The sequence below is a fragment of the Semicossyphus pulcher genome, unplaced genomic scaffold (assembly GCF_022749685.1).
Source record: "Semicossyphus pulcher isolate SPU_LCO1_2020_fin unplaced genomic scaffold, fSemPul1.0.p SCAF_25, whole genome shotgun sequence".
Taxonomy (NCBI): domain Eukaryota; kingdom Metazoa; phylum Chordata; class Actinopteri; order Labriformes; family Labridae; genus Semicossyphus; species Semicossyphus pulcher.
Genome location: NW_027211699.1, coordinates 6,672,443 through 6,690,477, shown reverse-complemented (window position 1 = coordinate 6,690,477; position 18,035 = coordinate 6,672,443). Strand labels below are relative to the sequence as shown.

The window sequence follows — 18,035 nt, the reverse complement described above, 5'->3', positions numbered from 1 at the left end:
CGGCGCAATGGAAGGCGGCCTGGTCTGACGAATCAGGTTTTCTTTTACATCATGTGGATGGCCGAGTGCATTTGCATCGCTTACCTGGAGAAGACATGGCACCAAGATGCACTATGGGAAGAAGGCAAGCCGGCAGAGGCAGTGTGATGCTTGTGAACTCATGTGGATGTTACTCTGACATGTACCAACTACCTGAACATTGTTGCAGACCAAGTCCACCCCTTCATGGAAACAGTATTCCCTAATGGCAGTGGCCTCTTTCAGCAGGATAATGCGCCGTGCCACACTGCAGAAATTATGCACGAAGGGTTTGAGGAACACGAGTTCAAGGTGTTGACTTGGACTTCAGATCTCAATCCAATCGAGCATCTGTGGGATGTGCTGGACAAACACGTCCGATCCATGGAGGCCCCACCTCACTGCTTACAGGACTTAAAGGATCTGCTGCTCACGTCTTGGTGCCAGATACCTCAGCACACCTTCAGAGGTCTAATGGAGTCCATGCCTCCACAGGTCAGGGATGTTCTGGTGGCAAAAGCGGACCTACACAATATCCAAGCACAGAATCTGCTTCCAGAACACATTAATAATAAATAATAAAATAATAATAAAGATAAGATAAGATAAGATATAGAATGAATCACCTTAAACCTAAACAACTTCTCTGCGTATGTGCATGTCCCTCAGTATAATCAGTAAACAATGAGCTGAAGATGAACGGATGTCGAAGCTGTTTTTGCAGCAACAGAGGTTTTATTATTGTGAATCATTTTTCCAACAGGGTCAGACATCAAGATCAGTACGTTTTTTTTGCATTTAGAATAATAATAATAATTGACCTGTTAACAAAAAGTACCAACAGTTGTGTGTGAGAGTTCGTCTCTGTTCGGAGAAAAAAAAAGGCCATTAGCTAAACCATTACCACGTATTAAACAGCTGTAAAAGCTCCCTGTTTAGCTGATCCAGGTACAGGTTAGAAAAGGTCACCCTGCGGGGAAGTGGAGTCCAGGCTGAGACGAGTCAGGAGGAGACCTGACTGAGACTTTGCTAAATGCTAACAGGTTGATTTTAGAACATTAAAAAGTTGATCCTCTTTCTCTACATCACAACAATTGATCCGTCACCCGCTCCCTGTTTGATCTGCACACAGTGAAATAATTGTTGAAAAGCGTGGTGGCTCTCCAGATTGACACACTACGTCCTCACTTTGGTCCTTTCTGTCTACGGCTGCGGTGAGGCTCCGAATTTGGCGCTCAGCTTGGTGACAAGAGCCATGATTTTGGGGTTGCTCTGGTACTTGGCGATGTTCGCCGGGTTCTGAGCCACATCCTGGAAGGCAGCCATCACCTCGGGGTCCTGGAGTTAGACATGAAAGAAACAGGGTCATTTCCAAATCAGCTGTTCAATCAACTTAAATCCTTCAGCTGCCTCAAACAGGAGCTCCGTAATGCGCTGTATTCACTTAGCTACTTTTACTTCAGCAATCCCATTCACCGAGCATCCATTCCCTTTTTTATTTGCTCCATTTCCAGTTGGTTTCTTAAATTCAGAGTGCTGTTTCTGTGCTCCAGTTAAACAAGTAAAACGTTAAGTAAAATAAGTTAAATACAATCGTAGAAGATGAACTTGAGTTAGTTTTATTCACTAATGCTCTTCAAATATGTCAGTAAATAATTATTTTTACTGTTGGAGAGAGCTAGGCTAACGGTTTTCCCTGTTTCCAGTCTTTATTCTAAGCTAAGCTAACCAGCGGCTGGCTGTAGCTTCAAATTTAGTATACAGACATGAACTATCATCTAACGCTCAGAAAGACAACAAAGACTATTGGTTTGAAATCTGTATAACCAAGGACACTGCGTTATACAGAGGACAAACACTGAGCAGGTGAGTCACCTTCATGGCGTTGAGCAGCTCAGGATCCTTCAGGAAATCACCAAGACCAGGCATGCCAGCAGGAGCTCCGCCCGGGAATCCAGCAGGACCTGAGGAACGGCAAGAAAAATCATTAACATTAGCAGCACTGTTACACTTACAGGTGATAAATCACTGATCAATCACATCCGCACAGGTGCTGTTGACCTTTTCTTCCTACACCATACAACAATCTATATATCATCAGTGTGTATAAGAGTATGACGCGTGTGACTAATCCTTTTTTTTGGTATTATGGTTTTTAATTTGACTCTCTAATAACGACACGTGAAGTGTTGAACCGGCTCGTCTCCTACCTGGGAAGAATCCTTCTCCTCCTCCTCCTCCTCCACCTCCTCCTCCTCCACCTCCAAACTGTCGTGCTTCCTCCTCCTGTTCAGAGACAAAACAAAGAGATTATTATTCAAATTGAGCGTAGTTTCTTCTGTTGTTTTATAAGGAAACTTTTATTGTGAAAATATTGGTGGTGAATGAAGATGATGTAGCGAGTTTCTCTTAGGGAAGAAAAGAGTTAACTTTAGCGACCATAACTGGACATGGAGTGTCTGTAAGGCTTTGGATTGTTGGACTTGTGTTTTTAGAGTTTAGAGGGTGTTGTTCATCTTCTTTAAGCTTTTCTTAAATCAATAACTGAGGACTATAAATGTAATGACCAGATTATATAGTGTTTCTCTGTCTTAACAATCGCTGTAAATGTTAGTAAGTCTTTATAAAGCATTATTTTGTGGACTTTTCATATTAAAATAGCTCAGTTATGAATAGCTCATCAGATCTGAAGTGTTTCGCTGTAGTGGTCCGGGGTTGAAAGCTTCAGAGTCAGAACAGTGTTTAAACGGGGCTGAGCCAAAGTCAGTTTAGCTTTTGTGCAGCTGAGCCGGGAAAATCATGGACACCAGCAGTGACGGTTCAGGCTGCTCTGGAGAACCTTATATCACCTTACTGTAGTACACAAGGCTACAGTTTCAAAGGGCCATTTATTGTATGTGTGAATCCACACAGACACTCACTCTCTGAGCGCGTGCGTGCTCCTCTCTGGCTTTCTTTATCCGCTCCTGTTTCTCCTTGATCTCCTTCTCTTCTCTCTTGCGCTCGTATTTGCGTCTGTGCTCTGAGATTTTGTTAGCCTGCAGGAGAACAAAGGAAAATTGTGACGCACACAAACTCACACATTTTTCAGTTCCCATCTGCCTTTACACACCAAAAGACTAAATCCTCTATTCTGAGCTTGCACATGTTAAAACAACAAATCTGTATTAAAGTTAATTCAAACCCATTAAAAACAATGAGACTTGTCTTCTTGTATACTCTACCTTTGGCTGGACCTCCTTCAGCATGGCGCTGGCGTCCTCGTCATAGTCCAGTTTACAGGCTGTGGCCAGGTCTCTGGCCGCATCTTCCCAGTGGCCCAGCAGCCTGCGACAGCACACACAAGACATTACAAGGTGAGTCGGAGTCAGGACATAAGAATCATGTAGGCTGATATAGGAGTGTGGTATTGAACTGGATAAAAAAAAGGACCAAAAGTCGGGCACAGACGAATTAAATAAGTGTTAGTAAGTAATTAAGTAAGTGTGTTTGATATAGGAACTTTCCCAAGCACGGGCACAAAATATTACAATAATAAAAAGGAAGTAAAAACACAGATACGTCAGACTGCAGAGTGTATTTGCACTGGTAGAGTGTCCAAAGTGTTGGAGCCACAGATTCAAATGCACGATCACCTTTTGGTTTCAGACGCACATGAGGAACAACAAGTAGACTCTGATCAGAAGACCTGAGGGATCTACTGGTGATGTAGGGGTGGAGCAGGTGCCCAATCATGCAGGGCTTTATAAATGAAAACAAGGACCTTAAAATGAATCCTGAATTTAACTTGAAGCCAATGTAGGGAAAATAAGATGGGTGTAACGTGAGTTGACCTGCTGCAACAGCCTTGCAGCAGCGTTCTGGACAAGTTGTAGACAATCGAGGGAGGACTTACTGAGGCAGGTGTAAAGGGGATTGCAACAGCCAAGCAGAGAAGAAACAAAAGCATGATAAGCATCTCTGACTCAGCTTGTGAGACAAAAGTGTTACAGAGGCAGCGTTCTCTGTGATCAAGGAGTCTTGAGGTAGCAGCCATATTGTGAGAATCTGGTCTTTTCTTAAAGGCACAGGCAGGAGTTTTTTTTCAGCCAATGTGAACCAAAGCAAAGCTCTGAACCAGTCGGTGGCTGATGAGATTCACAGTCCCAACCCTCAATTAGATCAGCAGATCAAATATTAAGCACTGCTGAACAAGATTATGTGTGCGAGTGAGTGTTTGTACTGAGGGCGGGGTTATGTGTACAGTGGCCATGTGTTATCCAAGCATTTGTCCTGTGGGAGATCTCTCAGGTAGAGGTGTACCTGTGAGCTTTTCCCCTCCACTTGTACGGCTGAGCAGAGTCTGGGTTGATGCTAATGGCTCTGTCACAGTCTCTGATGGCTGCGTTGGGTTTCTGCATCTTGATGAAGACACTAACACAAAAGGACAGCTGAATAAACTTCACAGCAGACAGTCTGAAGTAATTAAAAAGCAATAATCCCTTAAATTTAAACTTTGATTCCATGAATAACAGACGCTCACCTCGCTCTCTTGGCATACAGGATGGCTAAGCAGGGGTTCAGCCGGATGGCTTCAGTAAAAAGCTCCAGAGCTTTCGGCAGATCGCCTACGAGATCAACATTTTTAGCATCTTTCTAAATAGCTTATCAATACAGAAAGTGTGTCTGCATGTGCGGTTTCCTTTCTGCACACGGAATCAACCTACCTTCCCCTAGAGCATTTATGGCCTCCATCTTCTTCTCATTGGCCTGATCCATCATCTCATCTGTGACCTGAGGAAATGTATGCACACAGATGTTATTTTACAGGCCTGGAATCACTTTAAATAAACCGTTTGGTTTCCACATGAGAGAAGAGGATTTATAGGGAATGAATGCATCATTCATTGACAACATAGAAGAGTTTCACATTTTACCTCAGCGTTTTCAAACTCTCCCATGTCCTGTGGGTCATCAGTGTCAGGCTCGATCACTCCCTCATTGTCAATTTCTAACAAAGCAAACAGATAAACATGCAACATCGTTAGGACGCATCAAACAACACATTACATATGATCTTGTTCAACAGTACTTTATACAGTATATAAGGCTGTAAGGGTTATAAGGTAGGAACGTTTTTAGAAAAATAGAGTTTAGAAGCAGAAGTTGGTAGAGATGTTAAGTAACATTATTTTCTTCCTGATACTGATTCCAACACCAATGCCAATACAGGAATAACAGGAAATGTCAGTGCGTGTGTGAAAGGGGCTCAGAGTATCAATCCAATTCCAGTGCCATTAAAAATACACACATTTTAAAGTAGCAGCTATAGGTCTATACTACTAACTGTGTATGGCAACACCCCTCACAATCAAAGCTGCATAATGTACCTTAAATATCCATTTAAGAGAAAGGCCATATCTATACTGCTTATCCTGTTCAGGATCGCGGGAGGCTGGAGCCCATCCCAGCTGTCAATGCACGAGAGGCGGGGTACAACCTGGACTGATCGCCAATCAGTCAATCACAGGGCGGACACATAGACACAGACAACTTTTCACACTCACATGCACACCTGCGGGCAATTTTAGAGTCACCAATTCACCTAACAAGCATGTCTTGGGACGTTATGTTGATGGTGGAGATGGATATACATTACCTATTTCACTCTCTTCACTCTCAGTCGGCTCAGGAGGCTCGGGCTCAGGAGCTGCAGCTGGTGTAGGACGAGGACCACAAGGACAGCCGCCCTACGAGTAAGACAGCACGACTTACAGACAACTGATTCAGCTCCAAATATTTAGAGTTTTCTTCAATAAACAAATATCAGAAAACAATAAAATGACTAAATAGGAAACAGAATACAGAAACAAATATATGTTTGTGTCACCTGGCATGAACCCTGTGTCTTAGGAGGTGGAGGGATTGTTGCACCCATGCTGCAAAATAAAATAATTGAGAACATTATATCAATACATTTTCCAATTTTTCCACTTTGTTAAACATTTACTTTATAAAATTGACATATATATGACAGGGCTACAGTTTACTCTCTTTCTACTAATCTCAATCATATCTAATGATATTAAATTGGTCAGATAATTTATAGTTTTTTTATTTTTAAATTAAGAAATGGGGTTATGTTTACGACTGAAGTTACTGCTTACAGTTACATTACTGCTTTGTTCTCTCTCTCTCTCTCCCTCACTCACTCACACACACACACACACACGGACACACAGGGTGGTCCATGGTTTTTAGAGGGTGGGCGGGACTAGGCACGTGGTACGCCAGTTTAACACTTAAGTATCTAATGGCAAATCTATGTATCTATGTATCTTTTATATTTCCACCCGGATGCTTGTACAATGGATCTGTAGGCTGAAGCATCCGTAATGTGGTCTGAGGTGTACTGACCTCTGCAGCCAGGTCCGGAGGAAAGCCAGCTCTGGCAGGTGCAGGATCTCGGGAGTTGACTCGCACATCTGCACGAAGCCCTTCAGCTCTGACACTTTTCGTGGGTCCATTTTGACCTGTCACGTCCAGCACACCGCGCGCTGCATGTGGGAAAACCAGGAAGAAAAATATTAGCAACAACTTAGCTAAATCTGGCTTTGTTTACGTGCTTAGCTGCTAACGTTAATGCCAGCGTTAATAAGCTAGGTATGCTAACGTTCTGGGATTGAATGAACGCACGCTTAAACCTTACTTTGTCCTCTTCAAATAAACCCAACAATACGTGCAATTAAGCAACAATGTTCATCTAGCATTAAAGACTATTTATATGGTCGGTAACCAGAAGTTTCTGGAATTCTGAGTCCATGACGCGGTAACTGTTTGACGCATGATAACGTCGTTGGCTAGCTGCAATACGGGCCGTGATTATTGAAAAACAATTTGTAGCTGCATCCAATACTTTCAAGAATAAATTGGAAACGCACCTTATCCAAGAAATACACCACTGACACCCGTGAAAATACCCCGCAGTGGAAGGTGGTAGTTAATTGTATCGCCACAACACTGCTTCACGGGTAGTGGCGTCGCTCCCGTGTTTTCATTCAGGCGAATTAATGGACAGTCCGACAGAGGACCCTGGGTATTTGTTCCCTGAGGTGAGCCTGTCAGGCGGAACATCAAAAATAGAAGCTGTAATATGACATTACAATTTTATAGCACTGCGAGCATATCAAGTATTAAGGAGTAAATAGCAAGACATACAAAATGTTAAGTCTTATCACTTGGTACTACATTTTTAATAACATATTTTATAATATGTTGTATTATTCAATACAATTTCAATTTGAAAGTGTCTTTAACAATGTCTATAAAAAAAGCACCCTCAAGTAACTGCTTTGCTAGTTGGTCCTGCTAAGAACTGTAAATACAGTACAGATGCACGATATTGTTTGTGACATTTTCTTTTCTTTTTTATGGAGCCATCGAGCATTTAGGCATAATTAATGTGTTGTTTTATTGGTGGAAAATGTTGGTAGTAAATATTGGATGAAAAATAACATATCTGCAGGTGCCGATATGTCATTTCAAGCCATAATCTGCAGATACCGATAACGTGCGTCCCCAAAATACAGTGTTACCTGAGAGACCAAATTCAGGGAATTACTGTTACAATACAAAAATCTGTCAACGCCTACTCCTACCTTTTCCCCTGAATACGGGCTCTCAGGTAATCATCTGCAGCAGTTCACGTCCGGAAAGCTTCCACCAATCACATGGTTATATTTAGTTTTTAAGTCAGACCCAGCTGATTTTTTTAATAGGTACATTAACTTTCTAATACGAACAATTACATAGCCCTCTATGCACCTCGAAACTGTTGCAAAAAAGTACAGGAAGCGGGCGGGTTAAAGACTCTCTTCCTGAGAAGCAAAACTCAGGGCAAATAGTTGCTTCTTCCAGCGAGCCCGGCTAGCAAACATGGGGGCAGCAAGCTAACGAGGCTAAATGTCAACGAAAGGCAGATATAACAGTTGTATAAGAAGACTTTAATATTTGTAAGTCACAAAAACATACCGCAACGTGTCTCTCTAAATACCCAGTCTAAGTTGTCTACTTTTACTGACGGTGCCTCATTTATGCAACAGGATGACATGCTGTAAATCCTGATCGCTGTCCTCCAGTTGCAGCGACAATGTTGCCCTCAGCCAGCACCTTGGTCAAGTGTGCTGTCAAGCTGCTGCCACGGGGTAACTCGAGTCGAGGTGAGCCCAGTTTGGTTTACATAAGTACAATTTAAATATACGTGTTGTACTTTACGTTACTTTCCATGATATGCTGCTTTATACTTTGACTCCACTTTATTTCACTGGCAAATACTAAGCTCCCTACAAACTCCCCTATATTTCTTTTTACAGTAGTTAGTTTTTAGATGAAGATTTAATATAATACATATGATCAACTTGTGACAGTGTACAGTGCAATGTTCCATAAAAAACGTTTTGTGTTTTGAAAGGATTTGACATTGATCCCTTTAATTATGTTATTGAAGTTAAGGATATATACATAGTTGGTCAGTTGGGTATCTGAAACTGCATGCAGCTTTGTAGGTTCCCAGTGCCACAAAGTTTTAAATCTATGTTGTGTTCCTGTCTGCAGGATGTGTCTGGTGCCCCTGCAGAAACATTTCTGTGAAACCAGGAGGTTTGAAACCAAGGACGGTTCCACCTCGGTACCTGGGTCAGCCCAGCCCTTTCACCCATCCACACCTCATCAAACACGGTAAATTTGTAAACAATTTAGTGCTACCTTTATAGATGCTTTACGCCACAAGGAAACAATTACAAAAGATAGAGGTTAAAAGTAATTTAACATTGAAATACTGCATATCTAATCTCTGCTTCTCAGGTGAGGTGACCCCAGGCTTGAGCCAGACAGAGTTCGAGCTCCGCAGACACAGGCTTGCCTCTCTTATCGAGGCCCAGGCAGACCGACTGGGACCCTCTGCCTCCTCTGGCACCCATGTGGTCATTGTTTTGTCCCATCCGACCCGCTACATGACCAACGACATCCCTTATCACTTCCACCAAAACCAGGTGAGTGTTACTTGTGCCTTTTTGAGGGTTTTTGGACCTAACAGGCATCAAATTATTGTTAAATAGTAACATTTTAAAACATTAACACACTTATCTACGCTATTTTGACTTTGCTATTGCTTTTACTTTGCAGTCTAACGTGTGTAATTTATTGTTAAAAACAAGTCTAATTTTGTTGTAGTTTTTGTTAACCTGAAGCTTAATGTTCCCCAGGATTTTCTCTACCTCAGTGGCTTTCTGGAGCCCGACAGTGCCTTGGTTCTTTATGGAAAGGGGCGACCAGACCAGGCCATCTTGTTTGTCCCCCGCAGAGACCCTGGGAGAGAGCTGTGGGACGGGCCCCGGTCAGGGAAGGATGGGGCGGCTGCTTTGACCGGCATAGAGAGAATTCACAGCACAGAAGAACTGGGTGTTGTGCTTAAGAGCCTTAAAGGTGGGTTTACGACATCTTTTCTCAGAACAGTTCTCGTTTTTTGTTGCTACAGTTGAACAGCCACAATTGACTAATTGTGAAGCCCCGCCCCTTTTGGTTACTGTTGCAAGGCCGGTCAAACCATCTGTTTTAGCTTTAGCATTGCACATATACAGGTTACAATGATAACAGTAGCAGATTTATTACTAGATATTTCCATTCATTATTAAAACAGTAATTCTAGCCAACAGCTTCATATTTTGGGGCTGATATTGAGACTTTCGCTAGCATATATTATTAGCTGTAGCTAGCCTGACTAAGCTAACGCCAAGGCTAAAATACTTTGAGTGAATTGAAACTTCCATCTCCAGCTAGCGTTTTAATGTTCCAGTGTTTTTGTTTTAAAATGAGAATATAAATACATGTAGTCCCAATACAGTCTTGAATATGTTAAATATGGCTACAGACATGAAATAGCTAATGCTTAAAGAGGCAAAGCCAGAATCTTCACAAGAAGCAGCATTGTTTGTGTTTTGCTGGGTAGACCTGGCTGGAATTACTTAAGAGCACATTTTCAATGAATTTTCCCTTCTCTGATTCTTTTTCAGGCACTCTGTTATGGTACGACAGTTCTACGCCCGCCCACCCTCGGCTCCACAAGATTCATGTGGGTCCCGTGTTGGAGGCGGGGCCAATGCCACGCTCCGTCCGGCCCCTCATTCACTCTCTGAGGGCCCTCAAGAGCTCAGCAGAAGTGGCGCTCATGCAAGCAGCAGGTCACATCACAGCCCAGGTTGGTGATAAATCCTTTATACTGTCAATGCAATTGTTTTTTTAATAAACGCTAATATATGTCTGCAACTAGAGCAACATTTTAATGTTCTTGTATTGTTAGGTTACAGTGTCTCTTTACCACTTCTTCCAACACTGAAAGGCTTTAACCAGATAGATGTACAGAATTCTTGCTCCAACTTCAAATCCTTATTTTTCAGGCTTTTAGGAGGACAATGGCTTTTTCTCAAGGAGAGGTGGATGAGGCTGTGCTCTTTGCTATGGTAACTGAAAACATGTAATTACTTAAGAAATGAAACTTTATTTAGATGATTAAGAGCCCAGAGCTTATAGGAATTAAACATGTCTCTGCTTTCCTGGTGTCCCTTTTTATTTACAACGTATTAAGATTAAATATGTGATTTAAAAGGTAGCTTAAATATTCACAGCATATCACAGTAATTACATGATAGTAAAAAGCTGAGTAGTTAGCTTTTCAGTTCAGCTAATCAGGAGTTAATTCATTTACTATTGCCACTGGCTACTGAAGTTATGTGGAATAACTAATTGCGTTACCAGATTTATATTGTCATATTTACAGACAACGGAAAAATCACAAAGCTAGTTTTAGCTTCAGAGGGCTTGCTTATCAGTTATTTCACCAGCTAGCAAAAGCTTGAGTTAGCTGTGTATTTGAATGTTGTTTTATATAATGAATGAGTTTTAAAAGTGTAAACTATAAAGTTACTGCATTTTTGAAGGACAGTTTACATGATGAAGCTCACAATCCAGTTTCACATAGATTTTTTCTTTTCCTCGCCAGTTTGATTTTGAGAATCGGATCCATGGCGCTAACTTTCTGGCCTATCCGCCTGTTGTGGCTGGAGGGAATCGAGCCAACACTTTACACTACATCAACAACAACCAGATTATAAAGGTAAGAGAGGGATCAGTAGATTATTTCATATTTCATACTTTCCACATAATTGTTGTGAAAATGATAAGCTGTAACATATCCAGTACAAAGTAATGGCTGAGCAGCTTAAATACTCTCTTCATACTCTACCCTGCTATCTCCTCCATCAGGACGGTGAAATGGTGCTGCTTGATGGTGGTTGTGAATACTTTGGTTATGTCAGTGATATCACTCGAACATGGCCAGTGAATGGAAAGTAAGTTTGTAGATACTCTCAGGTAGTAACACATTTTATTAACTTTATACATGATTTGTTTTCCCTGTCTGTAATTAACACTGCCTTTTAAATTGAATAGAAATGTCTTTAACTGCCTCTACCTTCCTCCTGGCAGATTTAGCCCTGCCCAGGCTGAGCTGTACGAGGCCGTCCTGGAGGTCCAGCGCTCCTGTTTGTCTCTGTGTTCCCCGGGCGTCAGTCTGGACCACATCTACAGCACCATGCAGGCTCTAATGGGACGACAGCTCAGGCGGCTTGGCATCGTCAAGGCTAGCACCAGTGATGCTGACGTGCTAAAGGTAAAAAAAAATAAAAAGATAACTAGAAGTTGAATGCATTTAGGCTAGTGGGTAATTCCCAGGCATTAAGAAGCTTTAAGTTTTTGAAGTAACAAGATTTATGGAGAAGAGTCATAACTGTCACCATGTTAGCTGGGCACTGAATTTAAACATTTTAGCACAGTTAATTTATGTCCTCACCAGTGGTTTGTGGTCAAGAAATAACCATGCGCTCCTTTGACCAGTGTAATTGATGAAACAACGTAATTGCAGCCTCCATGAAACTCAATATTCTTGTTTTACTGTGTAATAGAGGAGTTTGTTTCCTGCAGTGGTTCTTTTAAGGGAAATCTAACTGACGAGCCAAACCAAAGCCGAATGTAGATGTATGTTTTTTGGCAGCCAAGGATCTGTTAATATAAGATTTGCAGTGCAAATTATACCAGATGTGAAGGATTCATTTTGGACGCTGTGTTCACCTTAAATAATGGATGCTCTTTGGGTGCTCCTTTATTCAGCTATACTGTGTTAAGACGGGTAGAAAATAATCTGACTAGGCTCATTAACTACAGTAAAGAGGCCTCGAAGTTCATTTTATGATCACTTAGCAACAAACTGCGAGTGCTGGTAGACAATGGAGAACTTCACAACAAGTTTTGTTTCTGCTCATCCTCAGGCTGCACGGCGGTACTGCCCCCACCATGTTGGCCATTACCTGGGCATGGACGTCCACGACACTCCTGAGCTGTCACGCTCACAGCCTCTGCAGCCAGGAATGGCCATCACTATAGAACCAGGTACAAAACAAGGCATTTACATACCCTCAGGAATCGTAGCTGTGTCTAGCAGGAGTTTTAGCTTGTTATTATTAGTGATGCCTCCATATGGCCTACAAAAGTAAACAAGGTGAAGAAAATTGATTATATTTGGCTGACCGCCGGGGTCAGCCCTACACATGGGTCTGTATGTGACTGACTGACTGACTGACTGAGTGACGGTACTTTCAGAGCCCTGGAGAGTGAGAGAGTTGCGACATCACAATGGCGGATCATGAAGCATGTTGGACCTCCACTGACGTGACTCTCTGTCTATATGGCTCTGGATACTTTATTCGGGGAGTAGGCGGGGCTGCTCGTACGCTGTCCTCACCTACGTCCGCAGTGCGCACCTGCTTCAAACACATTGTCATCGGCCTCATAAGGACCGCATGCGTCCTTGTAACGCATTGCCCACAACAGCGCACATTGACCTGATGCAATCAGCCACATACTAGGTTTTGACCTAGCCTCGTTATATATATTTTTTGAATGCGTGTCACTGCTGCCATGGGGTTGGTGTCTGACAAAGTGGTTTATAGCACGCTGCCGATAGAGTCTTCATTTACATTTTCCACTGCAAAGTTTCACAGTGAGTAGTATGTTAGCCAGGTAAAAGTAGGTAGGATGAGATTTTCAATCAGCAAAGAGATAAGAGGTTCTGCTTTGTCCACAGAGGCCTCCATATCGACACAAAAAGAAAGTTCTTCACAGTAACTCTAAACAAGAATCTGTGCTGCAGTTCGGATTATTGACTAAATTTAACCCAAACACTCACACCGTCCCTCACAGGTATTGTGGTGGATGAAAACAGACTTTAGCTCCATCTGTGCTAAATTCTCATTTATGTCCATGTTATTCCACTTGTCCTTCTATTGTCACAGGGTTGTACATCGGCGAGGACAACGACGAGGCCCCGGAGCGTTTCCGCGGCTTGGGCGTCAGGATTGAGGATGACGTAGTGATCCAAGACAAGGGCGGTCCTCTGATTCTGTCCTCTGAAGCACCAAAGACCATCGCTGACGTAGAGCAGGCCTGTGCCCAGAGATAGGGCAGGGAGAGGTGGACAAGTGTCCAGGTGAGCCACAGGGTCTCCTTAGTGATGACATCAGGCTCAGAGTCCAGGTAGATGAGACACTGGAACACACTGCAAGACTTTTAGTCACAGGAATGCCTCAAAAATGTAGAAACCTGATGCAGAAGATGATAGTATTTGCTGAAATGCAAGTACAGTTCAATCCAACAACCGTGTAAGCGCTTTCATTGTGGAAACCTTTTCGCTCCACACCATGTTTTTGTTACAACATACACACTTCATCCGGCTCTCATACCCGAAATACAGCTAATGCTACAGTGCAAAAGCTGAACACCAAATGTTCAACATGCACTCGGTCTCCCCTGGGATGGTAAGACTGGAGCATGTCTAATAAACAGTCCACCAAGTTATTAATGTTGCTTATCCTGTTAAACCTTGGACTATGTGTGTGTAGTTATGCGTGGGAATTTTGTCTTTTCATCTGAGAAAAATGTGATCTCGTTTAAAGAAAATCTGTCTGTTCATATGTGTATAAAAATATCTTCTTAAATAAACTGTGTTGATTTAATGTACGGATGATGGGCGCTTTATGTGAAAAATTATAATGATAATAATAGTGTCTGTTTACTTCTCTGTGCACAATACAGTTCTACCAAAGTAAATTTCATAAGGACCATGGCTAACTGCTATTGCACATCAAGTTAAAGAAGTTTAGCTTTTTTTGTTGTGTATCTTATCTGATTGTTGTTCCCTTTTGGGTCAGATGTGCAGGGAAGCAAAATGTTCTTGAATTTGTTTTATGACTCTCTTTACTTGCTTTCCCTAAATGTATGAGTAGTCTTAAAGAATTATTAACATTTTCTTAAATTAAGCTATTAGGAATAATTGTTTCTTTCACAGTATTACAGTAGTGGATTATTTAAATAGATAAATTGACAGGCATACCACTAGTTAGTCGAGATGGAGCTATGTTTAACTCGTTTATATACTTTTTATCATTTATATTATAACTATTTATCATATTGCAATACTTGATCAGATCTGGGATGATGGGTGAACTAAAATACAGTGGTTGTTTAAAATATAGTGATGTCTCGGTTGCGAACAAGTTGGCTCTTTAAAGTGAAGGAGGGAAGCCAACTTGTCTGACTATTTCTTTCTTTCATTTTGTTTATTTATTGGTAAATTAATACCAGGAATAATAAAAGCTTTATTCTACGGTGTATTTGTTAATAAGATCTACAAATGTCTCACTTTGGTAATAACATTAAAAGTCAAACAATGTGAGACTTTTATATGTGGCACTACCCCTTGACATATCCCACTTTGTATTTATTAACATGACCAGATATCTTAATTAAAGATAAAGAATCTTGGACATTTATTTATTGCATTAAAGTAATAAATCCATAAACATTACTAATATTGTTTTCTATGGGTTTTTATATTGAACATAAAAATGAATGGTTTTCTGGAAGGCTTAGTATTACTACTATATATTTTAAATATGTTCACACAAACAGAATCATACGTCATAAAATTACTTAATTTGACTGAATAAATATTTAAAAAAAACCCATGAGTGATATTAAATTAGGGTATAGTTGGGTTCAGCCAAATTATCTGATGACAGTATGTATAGTTCGTTAGTTTCCAGCTGCTGCGTTGGACCGAGGGAGAGAACGATGGAGCGCCACTGTCCCCTACTGATCGGCGACAGAGCCCGGTACCTGTTTCCGGACAATCCCGAACACTTACGAAGACAACCTCCCCTCTTCTTCTTCCCTTCCTCCCTCCCTCCTCCCTTTCACGCCTAATGTTGCTGTACCTCCAACCCTCCCCCCGTATCAGAGGAGTAGAAACAACAAGCCGCCATTTTGTTTTTTTGCGGACAGACCGTCAGAAACAGGAGGAGATAACCGAGAGAAGGAGCGACTCCGGCAACCGACTGCAGCCGCTCCGGGAACCGCCGGGGGACGAGAGAGTGGCGAAAGCCCGCCCGTGTTATCGAGAGAGAGAAAGCATCGCCAAGAAGATAAGACGTCAGTGGAGGGGAGACCGAGGCGGTGATATATATGTGTGCATGAGAAGGAAATACTCCGAAAAATCCAAGGAAGGGGGTGTTTTGCGGAGCGGAGACAGAGAGGAGAGGCGGAAGAGGGCTGTATATTATCTGAACGAGGAAAAGCCTGCGAAAAAAGGGAAAACATCAACATGAAAAATCAGTATGTGTCCGTCTCGGAGGAAGGAAAGAGCCCGCATAGACAATTATATAAATAAATTGCTGCCGGGCAGAAGGGAGAGGTGGAAAGAAAGACGGGTTTAAAGATAAGGGGGAAATTGCCAGGATCAACACGAAGGGGGGCATTCTCCATCACAAAGAGTCAATGAGAGGATTTTTTCAGCCCAAAATATTTTAAGGGGGGTGTCAACATTAGTGTGCCGATCTGAAGCTTTCCGCTTCCGAAATAGCCATAATTTCTAAGCGACCCACCGTCAATTTTTTGATCACATTTTCGCCTGTCGCCACTGCTGTGCTCCGGTTTTTTCTTTTTCTCTTCACTTGCATGGCCAAAATATACTACAAGTAGCGAGTGACGTGATTGGTTTTGGAATATATTAACTATTCTTTTCATTATCTGAGATTTTAAGTGTTGGAACCTCTTCTGAAGCACAAGATAAGTAACCCCATAGATCGCTGCAAAATAAAAAACTAATTGGATCAATCTGACTGCCCGCTGATCGCCAATTCGAGCTGTGATTGCCCCCAAGAAGTATTCCGTCAAAAGAAATAAAGTCTGCATCAGGATCGATTCCACTACAGCAGCCTTTTTGACAAGATTTTTCTATTTTCAACCTTTGCCAACCCTGCTGCCTGCAATAGGCACAATCGTGCAAAAAAATTGTGTTGCAGCAACCGAATGTGCAATAGGAGTCCCTTCTGACCCAGTGCCTTGCATGTTCTTACACACTCAAGTGCACAATTTAGTCAACATGCAAAAGAAAACTTATGCATGGAAACATACATCCGCAATTTACTTTCCTTTTATCTGAGTTAGTGCAAGTGGGGACTCAAGTGTTTGCATCTTTCTGCAGAACTGTTTTGCTATTTAAAAACACTTTTAAACCAATACAAGTTGCTTTCCTCAGTATTGCACTTAAGAGTACCACCTTTTGCATTTTAAACCTCCTGCCGGTGGTCTCCACACACCGGTGGATTGCCTTTGTGGTCTGGAAACGCGAAGAAATTGTCAGCAGTGAGATGTCTGCTCAGGTGAGAGAAATGCTAAATGCAACCAAGGATCTCATAACTGTTGCATGAGAAAACCACCTCCAGAAGTTAACCGGACTTCTGCTGCCTTGTGTTATCGGATCACAATTATCCTTTTCGTGCCCTGACCGAGAATCTGCACTGGTTTTAGAGCTGAAAAAGGGGATTTCTTTGCCGACTATGGCGGACAGGACTGAGTGCACCACGGAGGACGGATCTTGGGACGATTTTTGTGTCTCAGAAGAAGCTACATGAGGTTGTCAGAGCACGCTTGCCCTTTTTGCCGACTCCACCTTCCCACCTCCTCCTGTTCAAATCTGTGAAGAAACACAATCTCGGACAGGGGAGGGGGCTGATATCTGCAGAGAGGAATACACCGAGAGCGAGAACTGTGAGGGAAACAGTTCAACATTGCTGTCTTCCCCCCTACCGCCCCCCAAACGGTGGGGGAACCATCAGAAGCATTTTTAAAAGGGAGAAGGAGACGCAAATAAGGGAAATACATTTGCCCTCTGTGGATCTACACATTTTTTTAATTCGTCAAAAATATGGCCGATAATGTCCCGGAGTCCGGCCCGCCTTCAGCCAAGAGGCCCAAGCTGTCCTCTCCAGCTCTTTCGGTGTCTGCCAGTGATGGAAATGGTAAATATGTTGCTTTCATTACTTTGTTGAAGATTAAACACAAACTAGACTCGCCTGTTAGTGTGTTAATTGCAGGTCAGTCTTGGGCGTCCCTGAAGAGTTGGTCTGCTCAATACCTCATGTTGAAAAACATAAATGCACTCGGCGTTGATTTAAAATGGCTAATCTGAGAGTTCGGTTTGCTAAAGACAAAGCGTGATGTTCTGCTGGCTGCAGGAGCAACTTTCCAGCAGGGATGTTTTGATGCGTTAGCCACAACGGGCTAACTAGCTACCAACTATGAGGTCCAACTCCAAACAATGGAAGAGTCGAGTCACCCCAGTTTGCTTCAACTTATCTAGTTCGTTTTAAAGTTAATCATTTTAAATTATGGTAGCACGTACACATAAAGCCACACGATTCACAAACTCTCCGTACACGTAGAGGCTAATTACTGTTTCCAAACTAGGTTTAGGAGAAAGTAACGGTCGGAGCGAGCTAGCTAACTTAGCACCGGACCGGCTCAGCTGAGCTAGCATGAAAATAAGAGATGAATTACTATTAAAACGCTTCTGGTCATTGGACTGATTT

General features: G+C 42.2%; 3 protein-coding genes across 6 annotated transcripts in view; 2 read left to right on the top strand and 1 right to left on the bottom strand.

Annotated features, from left to right (window-relative positions):
- Window positions 1–733: 733 nt before the first annotated feature.
- On the bottom strand, window positions 734–7,058 carry st13 (ST13 Hsp70 interacting protein). Its single transcript, XM_069675965.1, has 13 exons — window positions 6,939–7,058; window positions 6,415–6,554; window positions 5,888–5,936; window positions 5,657–5,747; window positions 4,935–5,008; window positions 4,725–4,791; window positions 4,541–4,625; window positions 4,321–4,431; window positions 3,243–3,345; window positions 2,940–3,056; window positions 2,229–2,304; window positions 1,894–1,982; window positions 734–1,356 (listed from the first exon to the last, which is right to left on the bottom strand). Exons 2-13 carry the CDS (start codon window positions 6,522–6,524, stop codon window positions 1,222–1,224), a joined length of 1,107 nt encoding a protein of 368 aa, XP_069532066.1. The 5' UTR covers window positions 6,525–6,554; window positions 6,939–7,058; the 3' UTR covers window positions 734–1,221.
- An 863-nt stretch (window positions 7,059–7,921) lies between these two features.
- On the top strand, window positions 7,922–14,105 carry xpnpep3 (X-prolyl aminopeptidase 3, mitochondrial). The gene is made up of 12 exons (XM_069676167.1): window positions 7,922–8,009; window positions 8,100–8,216; window positions 8,611–8,733; window positions 8,860–9,047; window positions 9,261–9,480; window positions 10,068–10,252; window positions 10,452–10,514; window positions 11,054–11,167; window positions 11,317–11,402; window positions 11,539–11,722; window positions 12,378–12,498; window positions 13,401–14,105. Exons 2-12 carry the CDS (start codon window positions 8,147–8,149, stop codon window positions 13,565–13,567), a joined length of 1,521 nt encoding a protein of 506 aa, XP_069532268.1. The 5' UTR covers window positions 7,922–8,009; window positions 8,100–8,146; the 3' UTR covers window positions 13,568–14,105.
- Window positions 14,106–15,374: 1,269 nt separating this feature from the next.
- The window catches only part of ep300b (E1A binding protein p300 b), a 31,608-nt gene continuing 28,947 nt past the window's right edge, over window positions 15,375–18,035 (top strand). For all 4 annotated transcript variants that reach the window (XM_069675766.1, XM_069675765.1, XM_069675767.1 and 1 more), the window contains exon 1: window positions 15,375–17,465. In XM_069675766.1, coding sequence (XP_069531867.1) covers window positions 17,372–17,465 — 94 coding nt within the window. In that variant the 5' untranslated portion in view covers window positions 15,375–17,371. The remainder of the gene's footprint in view (window positions 17,466–18,035) is intronic.